Here is a 22237-nt window from a genome sequence, read left to right on the forward strand (position 1 = left end):
TCTGCTCACACACAGACACACACAGACACACACACACACACACACAACACACAGGCACAGTCTCTCTCTCTCTCTCTCTCTCTCTCTCTCTCTCTCTCTCTCTCTCTCTCACACGCACACACACACACACACACACACACACTAGACCCTTCTAAGCAGCTTGTACATTTTGACACATGTATCTGAACTCTCCTACATCATTCTTGGCCATTTTCTTGCATTCCATTGCTTTTGCTGTTTTGCATTGACATCAGTAGTTGATTTCATTTTCTGGTTTTCTTCGGGGCTCTTGCACCGTGGCTAATTTAGCCAAAATGTTTTTCTTGTGGAGACATTAGCTGACAATTCCCAGAACGGACTGGATTGTGCTTGCTCTTGGGGAGACCAAAGCCAGGCTCCCCTCCCACTACACCTCCTAAAATTGTGGATGAGAGCTCCAGCTTGCTCATTCTGGATACCTACTTACTGCTCATGGAACAAGGGGTGCCCTGCCCAGCCCCAGCTGCTAAGCTCACACCTCCTGTCAAAAAGTCCCAGGACATGCACGACGAGAGGACCAAGCTGGTGAATGAGTATGCGTGTCGCGTGCTGGAACTTCTGGGGATGGGGCATCGCCTGTTTGTGCCTCGGCTCCTGGCGGTGAGACTGTTTTTCATTGAACTTCATTTGGGGGGAATCTGCCACCCTCCGTGAGGATTCCTTGTGTCCTGGAGGAGCTTGCAGTCTTTTTTCCTCCTCCTTTCTCAGTCAACCGAGAAGGAAGTGCCGAGTGGCTGCGGCCAGGGGCTCTACCCAGCCTGGTCCACTCCTTAATTGGCTAGAGGAGACAGTTCTTTTCCAGAGCCCAGGGCACAGTAGTGGCATTATCTCTGTGGCAGCCAAAATAATGGTTTTCTGGCTGGCTCGGCTCAGCAGTAAAGCAGAATACTCAAGAGCTTGGTGTAGGCATCCTCTGCCTATGTCTCCAAAGGGTTAAATTGTATAACAGACGTTATTGCTACTTATCTAGACTGTGTGAGGTTTGCTTTCTAACCTCCCCATCTGATTGCCAATTTAATTTTTTTGAGGGTGGGTGGGGGGGGGGATTAGGGAATTTTACCCCATAAAAATCTTTGAGTGGGAAATTGTACATTTCTCTCCCGGAATGTTCAAACTGTGTATCTATGAAAGAGCTTAAAACTGTTGAGTCTGTGAGTGGATCGGGGAAGTCTGGCTTGCTTGTTTTTTTATTTCCTGAACAAGAGAAAAATCACCTATCCTCACTTCCTACCAAGGGTTAAAATTAATACCCACAATCACTGGCGCAAGGTTTCTTTTTAGTGGCTTGAGAACTACACCTAGCAACTGTTCTATAATGTAATTGGGCTGCAGTAGTCCTAAACTATTATTTGGTATTTGAACAAGACTAATTTAGCTTTGTCTGTTTTATATAATGGAGTTTAATACCATTCTGCTTGTTCCTCATTATGGTTCTCTCACATTTGAGTCTTTTAACAAGTACAATATTGACTCGCCTGAATTTAACTCTTTTCTCTCACATATTTCCCTCTAGTATAGCTCATCTTTGTTTATACTTACCTTTACCATTATTAATTCAGTCTTCACATATTTATTTGCATACAAATATAATCTCCTGCATAATCGTAACAGACATGTTAGGCAACCACGTCTATAAGGGATTTCTCATCCTGAAGAGAGTCTGTTTATCATTCCAAGATGAAGATAGATGCAATGACTAGCACACAATTATAGGGAGGAGGGCTGTATTTTTGAGAAATATTATTCCTTTGACATTTAAAAATGAAAGAAAAAAGAACTCAATATGTGTTTTAATGCCCAGGTGAGGTCATCGGTGCTCATTTGGATTTTGTTTTCCTGAATCACATTTTTTCTTAACACAGGAGAAAACTGAAGGTTCATGATTCTATTAGAAAGGTGTTTGTTCTTTGTAAGGGAAATAAAAATTTTAAGTGAAATAAAAAGTGTGGTATTTCAGGGGCTTTGACACTAAGAAGTACTAAAATATATATTCTACAAATTCTCTGCATCTCTGAGGAATCCGTTTTGGCTGAATACAGTTCCATATTCTTAAAGACCACGCAACTTTGTGTCACCAGGGCTTGAACTGGTAACTCTCTGAAATCTGGGGCTGCCTCTTTTTGGCATTTACATTTTCAGTGTTTTAAAGGAAAACATAAATTGATAACTAAGAATGTCCCTCATACTCAAATCTTCATTAGAGATTAATTTAAACGGCCTCTAGTTTAAAACACACTATTAATGATAAAATCCACAGGGAGTTAGGTTCCCAGCTCCAGGTCTTAGGGAGGTCACACATATCTGTATGTTGCAACTGTGCAGTGAGCCTGGTTGCCTATCTGAGGAAGTACATCCCTTGGGTTGTTTTAGGCTCTAAAATTCAGAGTCTAGGTCGTAGTGTCACATACATTACATGTGAGAAGTATATGCCGAGTTGTCCAGGGTCCATTTGGAAATCTCTGATGTTATGCAGTGTTGCACTTTATAAGATTATTCATAGAATGGGATACTCTACATATTGGGAAATCACATGCCCGTTCATTAGCAATATGGCTGTGAATTGGGATCAGCTAGCCAATGAGTTACTGCTCAAATTTTAGCACGTGTACTGGGGGAAGTACAGTTGTTCAGACCTCTCTGATTGGACTGGCTAATGATGTGGGATCGATGGCTGATCTGCCCAGGATGGGCTTATGAGGAATCCTGCCACATGCAATATTGTCATCTTTCTAGTACCAGTCAAGAGGGCCGGCACTGGAGTTTAGGTCTTTAGTCATGTTTTATTTTATTTTTTTTATATTTTTTATTGATTTTTTACAGAGAGGAAGGGAGAGGGAAAGAGAGTTAGAAACATCGATGAGAGAGAAACATCGACCAGCTGCCTCCTGCACACCCCCCGCTGGGGATGTGCCCGCAACCAAGGTACATGCCCTTGACCGGAATCAAACCTGGGACCCTTGGGTCCGCAGGCTGATGCTCTCTCCACTGAGCCAAACCGGTTAGGGCTTTAGTCATGTTTTAAACATGAATGTGTGTGAGTTAAATATATACAAATACCTAATTTTGCTTTATAGATCCCAATAGTTTTTTGTGTGTAAGACAACTTAACTTCTTAATGAAGTTGTTCAAATAAAAGGAGATTAACCTAGACAGTGTTGTAGATTTGGACTTTGAGCCTTAGTTATTGCTCCCTGGTTCACAGAGGGACCTCAACCTGCTGGGACACCAAGCACATCATTGTTCGTCAAAGGTAATTCTAGTCAAGAACAACCCCCTTAACAAATCAGGCGCGTGGACTTTATTGTAGACTAGAGACCCGATGCATGAAATTCGTGCAAGAATAGGCCTTCCTTTCCCCGCTGCAGGCACTGGCTTCCCTTCGGCTGCCGGCAGGCACTGTGGACCCAGGCTTCCCTCTGGCCGCAAGCAGGCACCTGGGACCCAGGCTTCCCTGCAGCCCCAGCTTTGTCCAGAAGGTCGTCTGAAAGGACTCCCAAAGGACATCTGGTCTAATTAGTATATTATGCTTTTATTATTATAGATACTACCAAAAGGCGTATATTCTGTCGGTAGACTCACCAAATAAATGTTTCTTTGTTGAAATTAAAACACCAAAACAAGAGACATAGGTGTCTTTGATGCCAGCTAAGTAATGGTTCCGTCTTCTAAAGCATGTGCTTCCAAATGTCTCAGACCTCCAAAAATATTGCTCAACAGAATAGAAATCTTGTTAGACACTCTATATAACTAAAGGAAGAAAAGCCAATTTGTGGTGAAAACAGCAAAGGTGAGAGAGAGAATCATGCCTAGATGTTTTTTTTTTCAAATAATTCCCTAAGATAATCTAACCTAGAATTTGATGCTTATCAGAGGCCCTTGAAGAAAGATTTGCCATCCAGGCACAGTTACAGGTTTGGGATAGAAGCACTGAGAGCTGACACTGAAATGTCAGAATTCTTCCTTTCCACTCACCCTGCCTCCTTTAAAAAATCACTTTAAAATGAGAAGCTCTTGCATTGAATTTTTCAGTGGGAAGAACACACTCAAAATGGTATCAGCAGAGGCACATAGCCAGAGCCACACTCCTGTAAGTGTGTGAAATTTGGAGAAAGAGGAAAAACTTTTACTCTACTTATGTTCAATATCTTTCCCCTCTAGATGTTTCCACCTTTGGCTGTTATATGACATGGGAAGTCATTGTCAGATCGTGACATATTAATATCAGTGTTGGCTGTACTTTCCATAGGATACTCCAGGCACTGTGCACAGTGAATCCAAATGACTCTCAGGCCAAGGAGGGCGGATGAATATAGGCAAATGCTTAGCAGTCTCTTCAGTAGCCATGTCAAGGTCTAATTTTGATCAAATTTCTTATGCAGTCAAATTACATGCTAGTTGGTATTTTTAAATTTGTGGACTTTTTAAAAAACATTACTTCTAAGCAGGGAATTAAAGAGCAGGGGATAAAGGATGGCTCATTGGAAAGAGATTATAACTCTTAAAAGAAGTTAGAGTCCCAGATAGAGCAATTGCTATGTAGACTTCTGATGCTGACCAAATATAAAAATCCATTTTATATCAAAATAAGTCCTAAATCCACTTTCTAATCTGAATTTTATAAATTTTGATTAAAAAATACTGGGTTGGCTTAAAGTGGAGCCTTTATGAATCCATGGAATATATGAATGTGGTGTCTACCATGTGCCTAGCAATTTGCTTAATTCATTTTACTAGGAGAGTGGGAAGGATGATATATTGACATCCCACTTACCTATGAGCTCTGGCTGTTTCTTTCTACCTACTTGGAAGGAAATAGAAGTTGGAATTGTTTAAGTGTTTTTAACTGTCCAGGTAATCTTTTTATATAATCTATTCAAATGAAAGAAGTAGTGTTACCTTGGGAGATATAGTTAGTAAACACATTTCCTATCATCATTTTATGACAGAAAATTTGGAAAACAAAAGGTGAGTGTTATGAAGAGCTGGGAGAAGAATGTTCTGGGCAGAGAGGACAGCTAGGGCAGTAGCCTTCAGTTATGGATGAACCTGGTGTGTATAGAAACCAGAAAGAAAGGCAGTGTGCCTGAGAGGGATGTGGTTCAAGATGAGGATGGAGGGGAATGGGGGCGGATTATGAAGGGTTCTGTGGGAAATGCTAAAAATTTGGGTTTTTATTCTGAGCACACTAGGAACCCTTGGAGGGCTTTAAATGGAAGAGTGACATGACCGGAAGGGGTATCATGGGGCTGCTATAAGGAGAGTAGGTTGTGGGGAGCAAGAGTGGAAACAGGGAGGCCAGTTAGGAAGTTATTGTGGTGGCTCACCTGAGAAATAACAATGGCCTGGGCCACAGAGGTGAGGACAGCAACTCAGACCCTATTACGAGCAGGAATTTCTCTGACTTCCTTATATTCTTTCAGTGCAGTCTTAATAGTTAATTTATTGTACTTCTGAATTTAAATAAAGTAATATTTTGAACTAGTGCTTAGTTCTATGATTTCTAGCCTCCGTGTTTTTATTTTTTTTTCTTTCTCATTTTATTACTGAAGTCTTGCATAATTAAGTACTGACTCTTAAAACATCTAATTTCTTTTTGGCTTACTTCTATGTTACTGAGTCTGCCTGAATCTATAATTTGTATCAGGTGTTTTCCATAAATCACTTGTAATTGTTTATTAAAATAAACAATTTTTCTTATTACAAAATTTTTCCTGCAGAAAATACAACAAAATATATTTTTAAAAAATACCCAAGCATGATGCTATCCAGAGAAAAATTTTATTTCATTTTCTTTTAGTCTTTTTTCTATGCATACATGTACTTATTTCTAAGTGGTTGTTATTTTTTAAGGAAGTAAATTTTGCAAACAGTAGTTTTCATAAGAAGTTCAGTAGTTAAGTGGCTTACTTCATTTACTTTTCATAGCATTCTTTTTTTAAATTTTATTTTTTAAGTTAAATGTATTGGGATGACATTGGTTAATGAGATTATTATTGTTTTCAAATGTACATTTCTATGACACATGATCTGTTGAATTGTGTGCCCACTACCCAAAGTCAAATAATCTTTCACCACCATATATTTGGTCCCCTTTACACTTTAGTACCCTCCTACCCCCCTTCCCTCTGGTAACCATAGCATTCTTTAAGGTATTCGATCAATTTCTTATTTCCATCATGAGCTGCTGAAAAGCCATCCTCCAATTAGGTGTTTATTATATAACTCGGATGGGCTCTGATTGCATTGTCTGTGTCTTCAGCAAGCTTTGTAGTAATATCTGTAAAATGCCTATAAAGTCACAGATTAGTCCCAGGTTTCAATTTTTTTCCTGGCATTTATTTTTCTCTCACAGCTGTAACTTGGTTGGCATTGCCACATCCACCATTGAAATCTTCAGGCAATATAAATTAAATATGTTAGCCTGTTAATTAATTCTTATATTGCTTCTAGGATTTATGGTGACATAGTTCAACTTTGAATCAAGAGGTTAGAAATCTCTTTTTTAAATGTTTTAGAACTAACCTAGATAGTAGCTATAAAAAGTGCATTCCAGAAAATAGAAATTCTTTTTTCAACATGTGTGTCATGAATGCAGGCTAAAATGTCATGATGATCTGGGTGATTATTTTGCAGACCTCAAAGGAAGATCTTCTGCAGGCTGATTTTGAAGGGGCTTTAAAGTTCTTCAGAGTTCAGCTTCCAAAGAGATACAGGGCAGAGGAAAATGCAAGAAGATTGATGGAGCAGGCTTGTAATATCAAGGTAAGATACACAAATTTACATGTCATAAAGGTGGAACTTGAATGCATAATAGCATGGAAAATTATGTAAACCCAGTCCTGGTGTATGTTGCTGGATTTTGACTATGTTTAAGGTGATGGTGTGTCAACTAGTCTCTCCCAGACTTTTTTGTCAGGCTGATAAGTATATAGTAGCCATACCTTCTAGTAGGATTTAGAGTGAAAATTGGCAGGTTCAGATGGTAACAACAGGGAGACAAACATTTATTTTATAGGTAAGACTCTAGAATGGGCTGCTGTGATAGTGGTTTCCATGGCAGAAGACCTACTATTTAGCTTTTACCATCTGTTTTAAGATTATTTAGGACAAAGCAGGAAACGCCTGCTTAGGCAGTGCTTTCCTTTCTCTAAGGGACTTGGAAAGCTTCGAGTCTTCATCTATCCATTTGCATCCCACACTTGCCAAATACTGTGGATAGATTGCTCCTTATCATATGTCTGACAAAACGAAACACATCATTTAAAATAATTTGAAATAGAAATCTATCTAGAAAGTTTTAGTATCAAGGTGAGAGATCACTTTGTTTTTTAATTTGGCACCAATTTACTGATGTTAATTCTTGTACCTTGGGACTATACTAGGGAATTTTCTTACCTAACCATGATATTAATATACATTTCTTTTCTGAACAAACAGGCAAAGATCCCAGGTCTTATGGACCTAAAATTCTAGCATAAGGAAATAGAGAGTGAACAACATAATAAATAAAGAATATATTTAATATGTTAGAAACTGCTAAATAGCTATGAAGAAATAAAAAGTAGGGGGAAATAAGCAAGGTGGAATCAGGGAAGAAGGAGAAAATTACTGTTGTTTTAGTTAGAGTAGACCTCACTGAGAAGGTGAAGGAGGTGGGTTAGTCATGGAGATGTCTAGGGAAGGACCATTCCAGCAGTTAGTTCAAAGGCCCTGAGGTTAGCTCATGCCTGGTGAGTGTGAGGAACAGCAAAAAGGCCAGTGTAGCTGGAGTGAAGTAAATGAAAATGAGAATGGTAGGAGAGGAAGTTAGCTCCAAGGGAGCCAGGAAATGTCGACCATTGTGAGGACGTAGGCTTTACTTTGAGTGAAGTGGGAAGCTCTGGCAGAGGTTTGAGAGGCAGAGTGATATGCTTTGTCTGAGGTTTTAGAGGATCGCAATGTCCACTGTGTTGAGAACAGACTATAGGAAGGTAGGACTAGAAATAGGAAGCTCAGACCGAGTTTTGCCGTGATACTGCTGAGAAATTATGGTAGCTTGAACAAGGGTGATTACAGTGGGGATGGAGACAGGGTAGAGATGGAGGTGGTTGGAACCTGGGTATATTTTTAAAGAGAACCAATTAATCATGATATATTAAACATGGGTGTCAGAGGAGGAGAAGAGTCAAGAGGATTCTACTGATTTTGGACTGAGCAATTAGAAGATAGAGTTGCCATCGACTTGGTAAACTCATTACTTAAAATGTAGTTTGACATGGATTGCACTTGAGCACCAAACCCACTATAACACTTTTTTACTGAATTTTAACTTAAAGTAAATTCTAAATGTTAAAATGTACAAATCAATAAAGTAAATGAATATATATAGGCTTTGCATTCCAGTGGGCATAGTGGCTTTAATTGATTTTTGTGGGTGGTAAGTTTGATGTGTATTCTTCAGCCAGCTGATTATTCCAGAGCTGTCAGAGAAAAGTATTAGAAACTGGGGCAATGCTGTAGGAATCTATTAAAATAAAACATCCATTTCTAAGAATAAAAGAGTAGAGAGTTAAGAGGTACAAGTAAGGTAGAAAGTTAAATGTTTTCAAGGGAAATCTCATAGCATTGGAAAATCATTGGGAGTGAAAATCCATCCAAAAATATGAAACTCACAGGAAAAGACTTTCCCACTGTATTGTATGAAGTTCCTCAGAAGATGGAGGTAACTAGCAATTGTCAAGCCAGAAACATGAGATCTGAGAGACGCAGAAACACAGAGTGTTAGAAAACAAGTCCAAAATGTGATCTGAATGGACCATTCTTGGAATGAAAGGGTTAGGTACAACCAGAGTGGTTTATTTGCCCATGAATGGGTAGATATAAAGTATCTATTTTTAAAGTAATAATATTATTTTGTTTTGTTTTGTTTTGCATTATCCAAGGAGAGTGATTTTCTTTGACGCCATTTAAAAAATTAAGGTATAATTGACAAAACATTAGTTTCATGTGTACAACATAATGATTCAATATTTTTATATATTGTAGAATGATGATCACAATAAGTCCAGTTAAAATCTGTCACCATACATAATTACCATTTTTTTTTCTTGTGGTAAAATCTTTCAAGATCCACTATCCTAGCTACTTTCAAATATGCGATACAATATTATTAACTCTTATCACCATGACTTATCCATTACATACATATATACACACACATATACCTGAAGAGAGGCTTACCTTTACAATACATGATGTACTCCGATGTTTTCTCTTTCACTGTGTTGTATTCTATTTCATTTTAAACTTCTCCCCTCTCCCCAAGAAAAATTCCCAAAACAAAAAGCTAGTCACAACCTACTAAGTCAGTTTCACAATGACTTGCAGTTTTGGAAAAAAATCTAAGGCCTATCCCACTGTTTGCACCTCCTCCCCCTGCCCCATTCCGATCCCATGCAGCCTGTGAGAGTGTGTGGAGGATGAGGAGTGTCCACACTGAATAATGGAAATGGGAATGTACTAAGGACGTGAGTCACCAGGCCCTCATTGCAGCAGTGCATGCTGGCTACTGGAAATTTTAGGAAACGTGTTAGACAAAGCGTTCACAGACACAGGTGACGGCAGGCATGGGACAGGCAAAAATGTTGAACACACAATTTCTTATCTACAGCCTGTTTAAGATTAAAGATAACATCTTGTCAAAGTAATACAAATTCTTTTCTGTATTCTAATTCTTTTCAAAGTTAGTATTTGTATACAGTTGTATTTTCTTAGTGTTCTCATTAAATTTCCCAACAAAATTAATCACTTCCTCTAACTTTAAGGATCTAGGTGATCAGTGATTTCAGTGAATGGACTAGTTTTAAAATATATGTAACAGTTGCAGATAAAAATTAACTAATTAGTTCTGTATGTGGCTTATTTCTGAGTGTACCAACAGGATGTATTATTGAACCAGGGTGGATTAGATAAATATCAGGAATATCTTTTGGTGTTTATTTTTCTAATTTAACTAACATGATTTCAAATTATTCTATCTCCCTCAGCTCCTATGGTTTCAGCTAGGCTAAAATCAGAAATATGTTGACCCATCAGCCTTTTTGAAAAAGTCATTTGGTTACTTAATACTTAATATATGAATATCCTGCCCTTTTCCAGGGAGTCAGCTTTTGTTTAATACCATTATTCAATTATTACCCTATAGTTAAAAACTCTGGCCCTAGCCGGTTTGGCTCAGTGGATAGAACATTGGCTTCAGACCAAAGGGTCCCAGGTTCGATTCCAATCAAGGGCACGTACCTTGGTTGCCGGCTCCTCTCCAGCCCGGGCCCTGGCTGAGGTGTATGCAGAAGGCAACCAATTGATACATTTCTCTCACATTGATGTTTCTGTCTTTTCCTCTCATCCACTCTCTCTAAAAAAGATCAATGGAAAAATGTCCTCGGGTGAGGATTAACAACAACAACAACAAAATATCCAAAAAAATTGTAAAAGAAACCCAACAGAAGGTTTGCAAAACAAAGTTAAAAAAATTATCCAGAACATAGAACAAAAAGACATAAAATATGAGAGAAAAGAGACAAGTTCAATAAAGGAGGTTGGACAACTTCCTAATAGGAAGTAATAGGGAGCATCTTTCTCCAAAAAGTAAACAAACTAACTTTTGCAGTTGCTTAGCTTCTTAAACTTGGATCTTGGCTTCATGAACTCTGAATCAGTAGAAATTTGTATTTCTTTATATAAGCATATGAACTTTTTTTCCTCTGGCAAGACAATATATAGCTTTCATTGGATTCTTAAAGGGAACTTAGTGACTAAAAAAAAAATCAGCCTCTATTGTGGGACAAACTGAAATTTGTTAATAAGCAAATTATATTTCTATAGAGCATAAGAGTCCATAAATGGGATACCTATATATATATTCAAGTACATATACACATAACCTTTATAATTACTTTTTCTTTTTTTAAAAAAACTTTTACTTTATTTATTTATTTTTAAAATCCTCACCGGAGGATATTTTTCCATTGATTTTTATTTTTTTTTATTTTTTAAATTTCTTTATTGATCTTTTAATTATTCTTGATCTGATTGTTTTTTCTATATATTTTATTCAATATTATTTATATTATATTAGGTTGAGTTGATTAAATTATTCTTGTTGGTAAAAAACCATCAGGTATTAGACATTGTATATAATTTAATTCAATATTTTATGCCTTCTTATGGTTCAAGTAAGTGCTATGTATGTAAATGATGAAATATTAAAAATTTGAATCTTTTAATTATAATGGAATTCATTTAGCTGGCATTATTCTGATAAAAATAAAAAGTGGAATTAGAAGAATAAAACATCTGCATACACCTTAGGTCTATGGACATGTAAGACTGGGAAGCAAGTCTTTTTTAAGTTGTTATTTATTTAGAATAATTTTGCAAATGCCATGTTTATGATGGGCTTCTTTAGTAGCAAGATTCATCACGTCACTCAAAATATTCTGTTGTTAGGTCTTTATAAAAGAATATCTAAAAATATAAATCAGCCTATTTTGTTTGTGTTTTATTAATAAAATAGCTTAAGTAAAATCAAAACTATAAAATCTGACATTAAACTAAAACACAGGAATTAGGAAAGAAAGGTAATTTATTGAGTGCCTGTTGTGTGCAAGGGGACTTCTCAGAGGAAGTAAGAGTTAAGGTGAAACCTCAAGGATTGGCAGGACTTACGTTGTGTGTAGAGGCAAGGGGTAGGATATTCCCTGCAAAGAATATGCAGAGGCCCAGAGGTAAGAACAGATGGAGCAGTCCAAGATCTAAGCTAGAGGTCATGACTGGAGAATAGGGAATGAGGGGAGTAAATAGAAGACTAGAGAAGTAAGCAGCAACCAGACAGTTGGGCAGAGCCAGGTAGGCCATGGTAAGCAATTTGGATTTTATCCTAGGGGCAGTGGGAAGCCTTGAGAGGTTTTAAGTAGGAGACAGAAGTAATCAGATTTTTGTTTGAGTAAGGACATTCTGGCTGCTATGTGGAGAATGGATTGAAAGTGATAAGATTCTATATTGGTGACAGACCAATTCAGGGACAATTACAGTAATCCAGGTGAAAAATGACCAGAGCATTTGTTATGGGCTGGAGAAATGTAGGCAGATTCCAGAGATATTCCACAGAGAGAATCAACAGACATTGATGACATTCAGGATTCTTAGTCAACTTGGTATAGTAATCACACCGCAAAAGGGAATAAACAAAGGAGAACAAATTACAAGGATGAAAGATAATAAGTTGTGTTAGATTTGTTAAGTTTGTGGTGTCTATCCACAAATTCATATCCGAGTGCTTAGAAATATCATGTAGGCAGGTGGATATTGAAGTGAGATCTGAGCTAAAAGTAGACATTTATATGTCATCAGTATTGAAACCATGGATGAATTCTCATAGAGGAACCCAAAGAAGGGTTGGGGGTAGGTGCATTAACACATAAAAGACGAGCTGAAGAGTAGAAGCCAGTAAGAGTGAGAAGGCAGGAAGAAACCCAGAAGAGTATGAACTGTGAACACTAACGGGAATTGTATCTGCTTTCACTTAGGAAGATATTGAAAAGTGCTTAGAGGTCATATAAGGTACCGAGGAGTGGAAAGTGGTCATTGTGCAATAGTTAATGATAAAGATGTCCTTAATGGCCTTATTGAGAACGGTTTCAGTGGATGATGAATTATAAAAGCCAGTGATTCAAGGACTATGTGGAGGGTGAGTAAATGGAAAAAGGAGAATGAAACAACTCTTCTAAGAAGGTTCTTATGGGGAGAAAATGGGGGATGGTAGAGACAGCCAGCAAAATAGAGTACAAGAGGCAAGATAAGTACACATGAGCTTGAGATGGATTTTTGGAGGATAAGAAGGATGAGTCTTTAAAAGTTAAAAAAGCTCAATGAATCAATTTCTTCATTGAGCACTTAATATATGCCAGGCACTGTGCTAAACCCAGGGAATACAAGATTGAACAAAAGCAGATATGCTCTCTGAACTCATGGAGTTTATACTGTTGTGCAGAAAATGGCAATTAGATAATCACCTTAATAAATGTACAGTTACAAAGTGAGATAAATGCTCAAAAGAGATATAAGAATACATGAGAGCAAAGAGCAAAGGGACCTGTCTTTGACTCAGTGACTTAGGGAACACTTCCTAAACTGAGATTACAAAGCATTCCCGACGGAAGGAACAGTATATGTAAACCCTGTGAGGTGAGAGGGCGGGAGGGATGTTTAAGAAACTAGGAGTAGGCCAATTCTCGCTTAGAGAATGATGAGGGCTGATATCTAAGGACCAGAGCACTCCATCTTCAAATAGGAAGGAAAGGCCCATAGAAAAAGAAAAGTTGAAGATTCGATTAAAAAAGTGGAAGGTAACAGAGACAGGCTTCTGAGGAGGTACAGGATTAGACTCAAAAGAATAGGCCTTTCTTCCATTACAGCAGGAGGGACTGAGCAAGGAATAGATGGGGATAAAGGGAATGTGCAGTTTGGTAAAGACAAAGTTGAAAATATTCCATTTGAAGGTTTCTGTTAGTTCAACTAAGCAGATTCTAGAATGAAAGGAATATAGAGTCAAAAGTTTAAAGAACATGGAAAAGCTTTTAGACAGACATGGTAGAGAATGGAAGAACTAACTGGAAAACACAAAAAAATTGTTGGAGATAATGAATTCATAGTGGCAAAAATCTGCAATGCTTGTGAGTTTCTCTAGAAATACTCAGCAGCCCACATGTATGCATGAGAGAAGCGGACAGTTATTTTTACTCAGAGCTGAGGCAAAGGAAGGGCAGTGGGGACAGGACAATGGTGCCCTAATAAACCACATCTTGGGGGAATGAGAGGGATGAGCAAAAGGGAAATCCCTGGTTGGTAGCGTTTGCCAATTTCCATATATGAATTCTCCTACAGTGGCCAATTTCAAGGCACCAATGACTTAACTGGCTCACACAGTTTTTGAATATTAACAGTCACTTCTGAGGAACTGGGTCAGGAACTGGTTGTTCATTACCCAGCACACCACAGGGTCAAGGAGATGAGGCTAATAGCCAGAGAGTGGTTGACATGATGGATCATTGAGCCTGACTGTAGAAAAGCAAGTGAAGACAGGTGGGGACTGAGAGACCACAAGGAAAGAAGGTGGGGAAGAAGTACAAAGAATATTGGAACCCATAAATAGGGAGAATGGTGACGGAGGACATTAGATCCCTGATGGTGTTTACCTAAGAAAAAGAGCATCTTTCTCCAAAATTCTTACATTTTAAAGACAGTTTAGTGACACTGGAAGATAATACTGACCTGTGCTTAAGTTTTTCTGTTGTTAACTGAGGTTAATGCATTGACATGAATTGGAGACGGAAAAACCAAAGATGGCAGAGGCAAGAGAGCCAGGGAAATGAGAAGGGCCCCTAGTGGCTAAAACAAAGTCCTGCCCGGGCATCTTCCTTCTGCACACCAGAAATGTCTTCTACCTTGTGCTGGAGAGGTAGCCATCAGTGTCAAAATGTTACCATGGTAGCTATTTGCCTCCGAAATTTCTAAGCTCTGCTTCCAGCTCAGTTTCCTAGATACTGTGCTGGACAGCAGTGCCATCTCCCACAGTGGATTAATACAATTTGATATTGCCTCTCACAAATCATGTTTTTAATGTGAGATGGTAAATTTGTTTATCTGAAAGTTACTATTTTTTCCTCTAAGACCTTCATATTTGCAACCATGGATTTGAACTTGACTAGTTGGAAGTAACTTTCACACTAGAGCAACACTATAAAGAACATTTGTATTAAAAGCAATTTTCCTCTAATTTCTTCATGCTGCTTGCTATTTATTTCTGGTTGTTGTTGCTGTGTGTAAACAAGAATGTAATCTCCCAAATGGAGGCTTACTTAGAATTAGCAGTGAGGCCACACAAAACTTTTGTGGACTCCATGCAACTAAAATGTGTGCCATTCTGTGCACCATCAAGAGGGTCATTTTTAATCATGTTCTGTTCCTGTAAAGGCTCTACATTTACAACCACATTTGGGAATATTTGGTTTAAAGTGCCATAATCTGCTGGGGAAATGTTTATTATGTTATAGGATACAGAGACATGATAATAAACAAATTGATAATGGGGTTGTTTCTATATCAAAACATTTGCCTCTTTTTTCTTTGGAGACTTTTTTTTTACATTCATGATCCTCAGTGCACCTCAGATTTGGGACACTGGTTTTGTGTTTCCCTAAAACGGGCATTCATACAGTTTGATTTCGCCTCTCATAAGTCATGCATTGTGGGATGAGCGGGGAACATGTTACATGCTGGACAAGCTCTGAAACCATTACTAACACGTGGAGAAAACAGGCCAGAGCGCCAGATGCCCAGACCCAGGTCCCCTCCACACTCAGAAAGCTCACCTTCTCTAGCTGTTCCGAGTCAGCTGGAATGCATTGGTCTCCTTTATTTACTTCTGCGATTTTATTCTACCATTACACCCACTCCTGCCTGTTATTTTCTTACGGCTTATTGAGAAAGCCATGTAGACATTTTAAAATGATGGGTGGCCCTGGCTATTGTCTCAAGAACTAATCCATATAAATCATTACATTTTTTTACCCCAAAGAAAAGTAAGATAAATAGGCATAAAAGTTGATTTTTTATGGGAGTCTCTTTTATTAGAAAAATAAAGAATAAATAATAGGAATAAAGCATTATGCCCGTATATGCATCCCACACTTGGTACCGTGTCAGAGCTTTCCACATAGAATTAACAGCAAAATAACACTTCAGGGCTGTTGTTCTAACTGGTAATTTCTCTCCCTTCAAACTTTAAGTATTTCCCATGCAACAGTTTCATGCTCAGCAGTTTTCTAAGGTCTTAGTAAGACTAATGATTGTGCTCTTAAATGGGAGTGTTCATATTTCACAGACCTTTCTGCAGTGTTTTGCCAATTACCTTTTATCCAGTTGTTATGATTCATGTGTATCTGTGTTGGAGAATAAAATTCGAACTCATCTTCACTGTTTGGAGACAATGGTAATAAATATTTCCCCTCAACTATTTATGAAATCCACAGTTCTTCAATTTTTTTTTTTACTACTTGAATTCATATTAAAGATTAGAGTTAAAATGTGTTTAACAAATTGTGTTTGGGGTTCTATTTGGACAAGAAAATAGAGATGTTTCTCTCTGCCCTTGTTGCCACTTGGTGGAAATAATTTAATTTTTTAGGTAGTGATAAAAATAAATGTAGATGCCTTCGGTGTTTAGAATTGGTTAGGTTAGGAAGGCTGGGCCATCGGATTCTGGGGAGTTAGTATTCCAAACACTTCCATAGACCCTCTACTCCAGGAGCACTGTAGAGTATAATTCCATTATACTTAGTTTTCCATATTCCTGTTTCTCCAACTTATGGACCCATTTAGCATATAGCTGTCCACTAACTGAGTCTCATTAATACTCTGGAGAACCTACTTATTTTACTATTATGCCTTTTTCTCTCCTCCTCTCTTCCACCCTGAGAAAAATTATTTTCTTTTGAAATGATGGAAACACATATAAATGAGAATTTCAACCTGAAAAAGATAGTGAAAATTTTTTCGTGTAATTCACGTCTCCAACTGCTATTTGTCTCATTTTCCGAAGCTCCACTTATAGACAAACAAACTGCTGAGTGGAAAATTATATTCCTCACTGTAGTTGAAAGTTGTGATTAAATGGGCAATCTTTTCCCATTGTCGATTCATCTGGCTTGGGGGCTTTCTATTGCTGCCACCTGTGGGAGAGAGCTATTTCTTTCACTTAGAATGTCTAGAATTTTGCCTTTTCCCTGCCTGTACTACTTTCTATCCAATCACTATAATATGTAGTTCACATAGTGTCTTTCAAATACTTCTTGTAGCTGCTATTATTATTATTATTGGGAATCTTGGAGTACAAATCTCATGAAGAGGTGGTAAAACTCAGTGTTTTGTTACATGGTTTAGGCTAGAGGATGCTTACATTCCTGACTTTGGCACAGATTCAACATATTTATCAGTGTTTTCTATGTAGTGTTTCCTTTTTCAGAGACTACATCACCCTCTGTTATCTCTCACCCTTAGCATCGTTGTACAGCTCTTATTATATGCCGAAGCTTCTCACTACGTTGGTTCCTAAACAGACAGTACTTTTTTTCCTGGGTCTCATGTCTGTCCCCCAATTTCATGTCTGTGATAGTCTGCTAGGCTGTCATAAAATTCCACAGACTGTGTATCTTAAACAGCAGACATTTATTTTCTCACAATCTTGTGGACTAAAGGTCCAAGATCAGTGTCTACGGATTTGGTTTCTTCTGAGGCTTCTCTCCTTGTCTTGCAGGTGGCCGCCTTCTCACTGTGTCCTCACTGCCTCCCCTCTGTGTGCCACTATCCTAATGGGACACTGGCCATATTGGATCAGGATCCACCCTACTGACTCCATTTTAACTTAATTATCTCTTTAAAGGCCCTGTCTCCAGATAGTTATATTCTGAGGACCTTGAAATCAGGGCTACAACATATGAATTTGAGGGGCATACAGTTCTGCCCATGACAATGCCTTTCTCATTATAGTCAACAGATTCTTCTGAAAATAATCTTACTAGGCAACCCAGAGCTGTATCTGCAAGATCTGCTAGCACATGACAGTGCCCTGTGTCTGTCTGCCCGCCTAATTTCTCCCATTGTTTCCTAAGCTCTGAGATTATATAAAAAGGCTGTATTCTTCTTCATGACTTTGCCCTACACTTCCATCAGCCTGCTTGGTTGGCAGGGAATTTTCTCTGGCATGTATATTCGCTTATTAAAAGCTCTAATTTACCTTATGTACCCTGTTCTCAAATGGTCATATTGCGTTAACTTCTTTATAGTCCTGCCTTTATATTGTATCACATCTTATATAAGCCACGACCTCCCTAACTCCCCTCCTTTCCTGAAAGAGAAAGTGAGTTGTGCAAGTAAATAAGTTATATCTTATTAGGATGCCCATTGATAGAAGAATATCTATATTTATGATAATAGAAAAAATATCTTAAGCAATAACATAATTTGAATACTATATGGAACATAAGGACTTCGTTTATTTACATGAAACCTTTTATTCTAAAATATTTCACCAAACTTTAGGATGGCCATTGTTTAAGAAGTCAAATCACAGACATTACCCCTATAAGGGAAAGTCTCAAGAGAATTGTCTGACATAGTAGAATCTCTCAGAGCCTTACAAGTCATGGTTTCAGGCCCCTAACATTGCTGGATGGGACTGCTAAAGCCGCCTCAGGCCACCAGTCTCTCTGGCTTCGGTTTTTATCTTCTCTAGTTTCCTCTGCACACTTTCACTGGAGCTGTCTGCCTGGCAAAGCAGCCTCGTCTTACCACTCCTCACCTAGTTCATCTCACTGTTCAGCTTTAGTCATTTTATCCCTGCAGATGTAACTTTAGCATCTTAATATAGGTGATATAAACTTATCTTAATGTAAATTTTTCATGAGGGCCCTGGGCATGTGGTCTCAGAGTGACTGAAAAATAACTAGATTTACATCTACTAAAAGAGGGTGAAACATTATTCATTATAAAATAATTAGACCTGTCTTCAGTGTAGTATCACAAAATCCCAGCTCTATTGACTTCATTGTAGATGGACCCAGGATCTGGGGGTGGGGAATGAGCACATGAGAGAAGGTTGTGTAATATATTCTCAATATTTGGAGACAAATGCTAGTTAAAAGGAACAAAGGAAATGGGAAAGATCTAGTGTTTTGTCTTTTGAAAAATAGGGTCCATGAATAGAGTACTGCATTTGTCAGGAAAACTGCTGTACTAGACGAACTGCCTTTAATGCCTGGAGAAACTTGCTGCTGTCAGAAGGCACACAACTTAATCATGCTGCTTGGCAGATGCTCCCGACTAGTTTCAATGAACTGAGCCTGAAATCAGATCCAAAGATGTCCTTCCCTCAGAGAGTGATGGATCGAGTGAGCAACATGCTCTGAGCATTTGCAGAAGAGGAAGGTAGGCCCATCCAGGCTCTCTCCAGCAGCCCCTCCTCCCCTGACCACTAAGTCTGTCATGTCTACAGGCTGGCAGTGGACACCCTTGAGCCAGCTCCTCCCTGCCTCCCCCAGGTGTGTCTGTGTGCTGCTGCCTCTTGCTGGCACATCTATAACCCACACCGTCTTCCACAGCTTGCCGTTCCTACATATTTTCCCTTCTGATTCTATGCAAGTCGCCATTTTTGTTTGATGGCACCATTGATTAACATTGTCTTTCCAATGATAACAACCACAACCACAATGATACCCTACTTCCTTGGATGCCTGGATGGTTATCATTGAATTGCCACCTCACCATCATGAAGTATTCGTAGTGACCCGATTTTACAGATCAGAAAGCAGGTACAGCATGTTTCAGTTTCTTCCAAAGGCCCCTTGGCTGATAAGTCATGGAGCTGAAGTTTGAATCCAGGCAGTCAGTTTCAGAGTCTGTATTTTACTACCTCTCCTCTCCTCACTATTTTTTTTTATTAACCTTATACTATACTGCCTAGTTTTTAAAGGCAGTCAATATTTAAATGTTGTTTAATATTGCCAATATCTATTGGTCACTTACAGGATTTAAAACTACTGATTCCCTATGGTTATATTAAATTTCATCCAGTCATTCTTTCCCTTAATGAGTAGTTAAGATTTCTTGTACAGCTACTGTGTCCTAGCACTGTGCCAGGTACTTTAGTAATAATCACAACAGACAAGATTTCTGTCCTCCTGGAGCTTACAGGATAATGGAAGGGACAGATAACGCAGAAATAACGTATAATCCAAAGTTGTGATCAGGGTTACAAAGGCAAAGAGAAGTGTGTTGCAAGAGAGAAAGTAGTACGGAGCTCATTTAGATTGGGGAAGAGGGTGGAGGTGGTGCCCACGATTCACAGGAGCTAGCCTGCTGAAGAGGTGGGTAAAGTATTCTGCAGGAGATCTCTTGTTTCTGGCAAAAGAGTAGACTAGATGTCAGTCTAAACCAGGGGTGGGCAAACTTTTTGACTCGAGGGCCACAATGGGTTCTTAAACTGGACCGGAGGGCCGGAACAAAAGCATGGATGGAGTGTTTGTGTCAACTAATATAAATTCAAAGTAAACATCATTACATAAAAGGGTACGGTCTTTTTTCTTTTTAGTTTTATTCATTTCAAACGGGCCGGATCCGGCCCGAGGGCCGTAGTTTGCCCACGGCTGGTCTAAACCCTCAGTACAGAACCTCTAAAAGTTCTGGATAAAATAATTTTTAAATAGTTTTAAATGAATGGCTGAGTTAGTGGGAAAATGAGGAAAAAGTTTAGAAGCCACAAATCCTGTGAAAGGCTGAATCTTGAAGTATAAGTGAATTCTAAAACTATGTTTGTTATTTGGGTATTTGCCAGTTCCTGATGGCCTAGATCTTGGGTTTTACCAGGCCTCATGCAGGACACAAAGACATAGCCAGGGCCTCCAGTGGGCTTCTCTGTCACGAGGTGAACTGGGGAAAGCTCATCCTCTCCAAAGTGGTTCATTGCTTGCTTTGGCCATGGTGCTTGAGTGAATGGGAGTATGTATATCAGTTCCATTCTCCCATGGTAAAAAGAGAACTATAAAAACCCTCTGGACCGAGGAAATGCTATATGGGAAGGCCCCTAGGCAGAAAGGCTGTTGATCTTTTCAGGGAACTGACAGAGTAAGCAAAATTAGTACTGCTGAATGAGTTTGGAGAAGAAGCCAGAGACCAGATTCTTGCAGAAGCTCACAGGCCTTGTTTAAGATTTTTTATTTTATCCTAAGTACAATGCAAATCTTTTGAAGGGTTTTCAAGAGATTATCTGACTTCCATGAGAAATAATAAATTGAGAAAACGTAAAAATAGAGAGCCACTTTTAAAGGTAGAAGTAGAAGTAAAGATAATAAAATTAAAGAGATATAAACATATTTTTATGTAGTTAAGCTCATCTTTGAATAAGCCAGTGTGTAATGATAATGAAAATTTATCTTTTGCAGGCTATATCCATTTTATAGTAATTTTTATTGGGAGGGAAATATGTTAAGTAGTAGAATTTTATTGGAATAAATATGCCATTTAAATTTACATCCTTGAGAAATAAGATCTGAGTGTATTTGCAGATAAGGTATAATATTCTGGGAAAGACACTGCAGAGATTGGCTAATGATTCACCAAACCTATTTTCCTTTCGTCTTGCTAATACAGCTACACTACATTTCCCAGTCTCCTCTGCAGTCAGGTGTAGTCATATGACAGTCTGGCAGGGGAATGAGAGTAAAAGTGATGTGCATTTCTTCCTTTAGTCTGGCTCTGTGTGTGTGTGTGTGTGTGTGTGTGTGTGTGTGTGTGTGTGTGTGTGTGGTTTTTTTTTAAGTTCCCATATTGCTTTCATGTGCTCTACTTCTTGTACCATTTGGATATTGGCATCCAAACTGACTTGGAAACCACATGTTGAAGATGATAGAATCTCCATCAGTGAGAGTTCTGAATGAAACCGAACTTCCCATGAACAAAAATAAGCTGTTATTTTAAATCACCAATATTCTGTGATTTTTCTATTCAGCAGCCAGCATCATGTTAAAAGATGTTAATTTTCTTTCAAGATGATACCAAGGACCTAATTTCATTCTCATTCCTTTCTTTTCTCATCTTTCTCCTGTATACATTTGCTGTCATATGTGACAAGGCAATTTGTGTAGATTAGGATGTTAGGAGGTTTGTACAGGGAGTGAGGGGATTTGATATGCTTGAGGCATGAGAAGAGTTGAAGGATTATTTGCTTCCTATTCTCTATGTAAGATAACTCTCCCTTTCCTTCTGTTTGGCCCATTAATTCATTTCAAAGATTTTACTCCTGCAGCTATTTATTCTCACCTGCTAATAGCACCCTCCTTGCAAATTGAGTTGATGAAGACCTTGATCACCTCTCCCTTCCTTGCCTAGTTTAACAATCACGTATAATTAAATTTACATATTGTGTATTAAAATAGTTATCAAATCAACACTGAGAAATATCTTTTTTCCCTTTAGACATCCAATAATAGATATCACAGTATTTCTCATGGTAAACACTTGGGAGAGATAGAAAATATGTCAGCATATGTGCATATCTCTAGTAGGGCATGTTGAAACCAGAGCAACCCCATCTAAATCTTTGGCC

The 22237-nt window shown here is 38.4% G+C and overlaps 1 protein-coding gene across 4 annotated transcripts in view; it reads left to right on the forward strand.

The window, feature by feature from the left end:
• Window positions 1-22237, forward strand: part of RABGAP1L (RAB GTPase activating protein 1 like) — a 417083-nt gene that overhangs the window by 310978 nt on the left and 83868 nt on the right. For 3 of the 4 annotated variants that reach the window (XM_006088927.3, XM_023753953.1, XM_006088928.2), the window contains one exon: window positions 6673-6801. In XM_006088927.3, coding sequence (XP_006088989.1) covers window positions 6673-6801 — 129 coding nt within the window. Of the gene's footprint in view, window positions 1-300; window positions 640-6672; window positions 6802-22237 lie in introns of those variants that run through there. The other variant, XM_006088929.3, reaches the window with a different exon arrangement.

The sequence above is a fragment of the Myotis lucifugus genome, unplaced genomic scaffold, assembly GCF_000147115.1.
Source record: "Myotis lucifugus unplaced genomic scaffold, Myoluc2.0 scaffold_54, whole genome shotgun sequence".
Lineage (NCBI taxonomy): Eukaryota > Metazoa > Chordata > Mammalia > Chiroptera > Vespertilionidae > Myotis > Myotis lucifugus.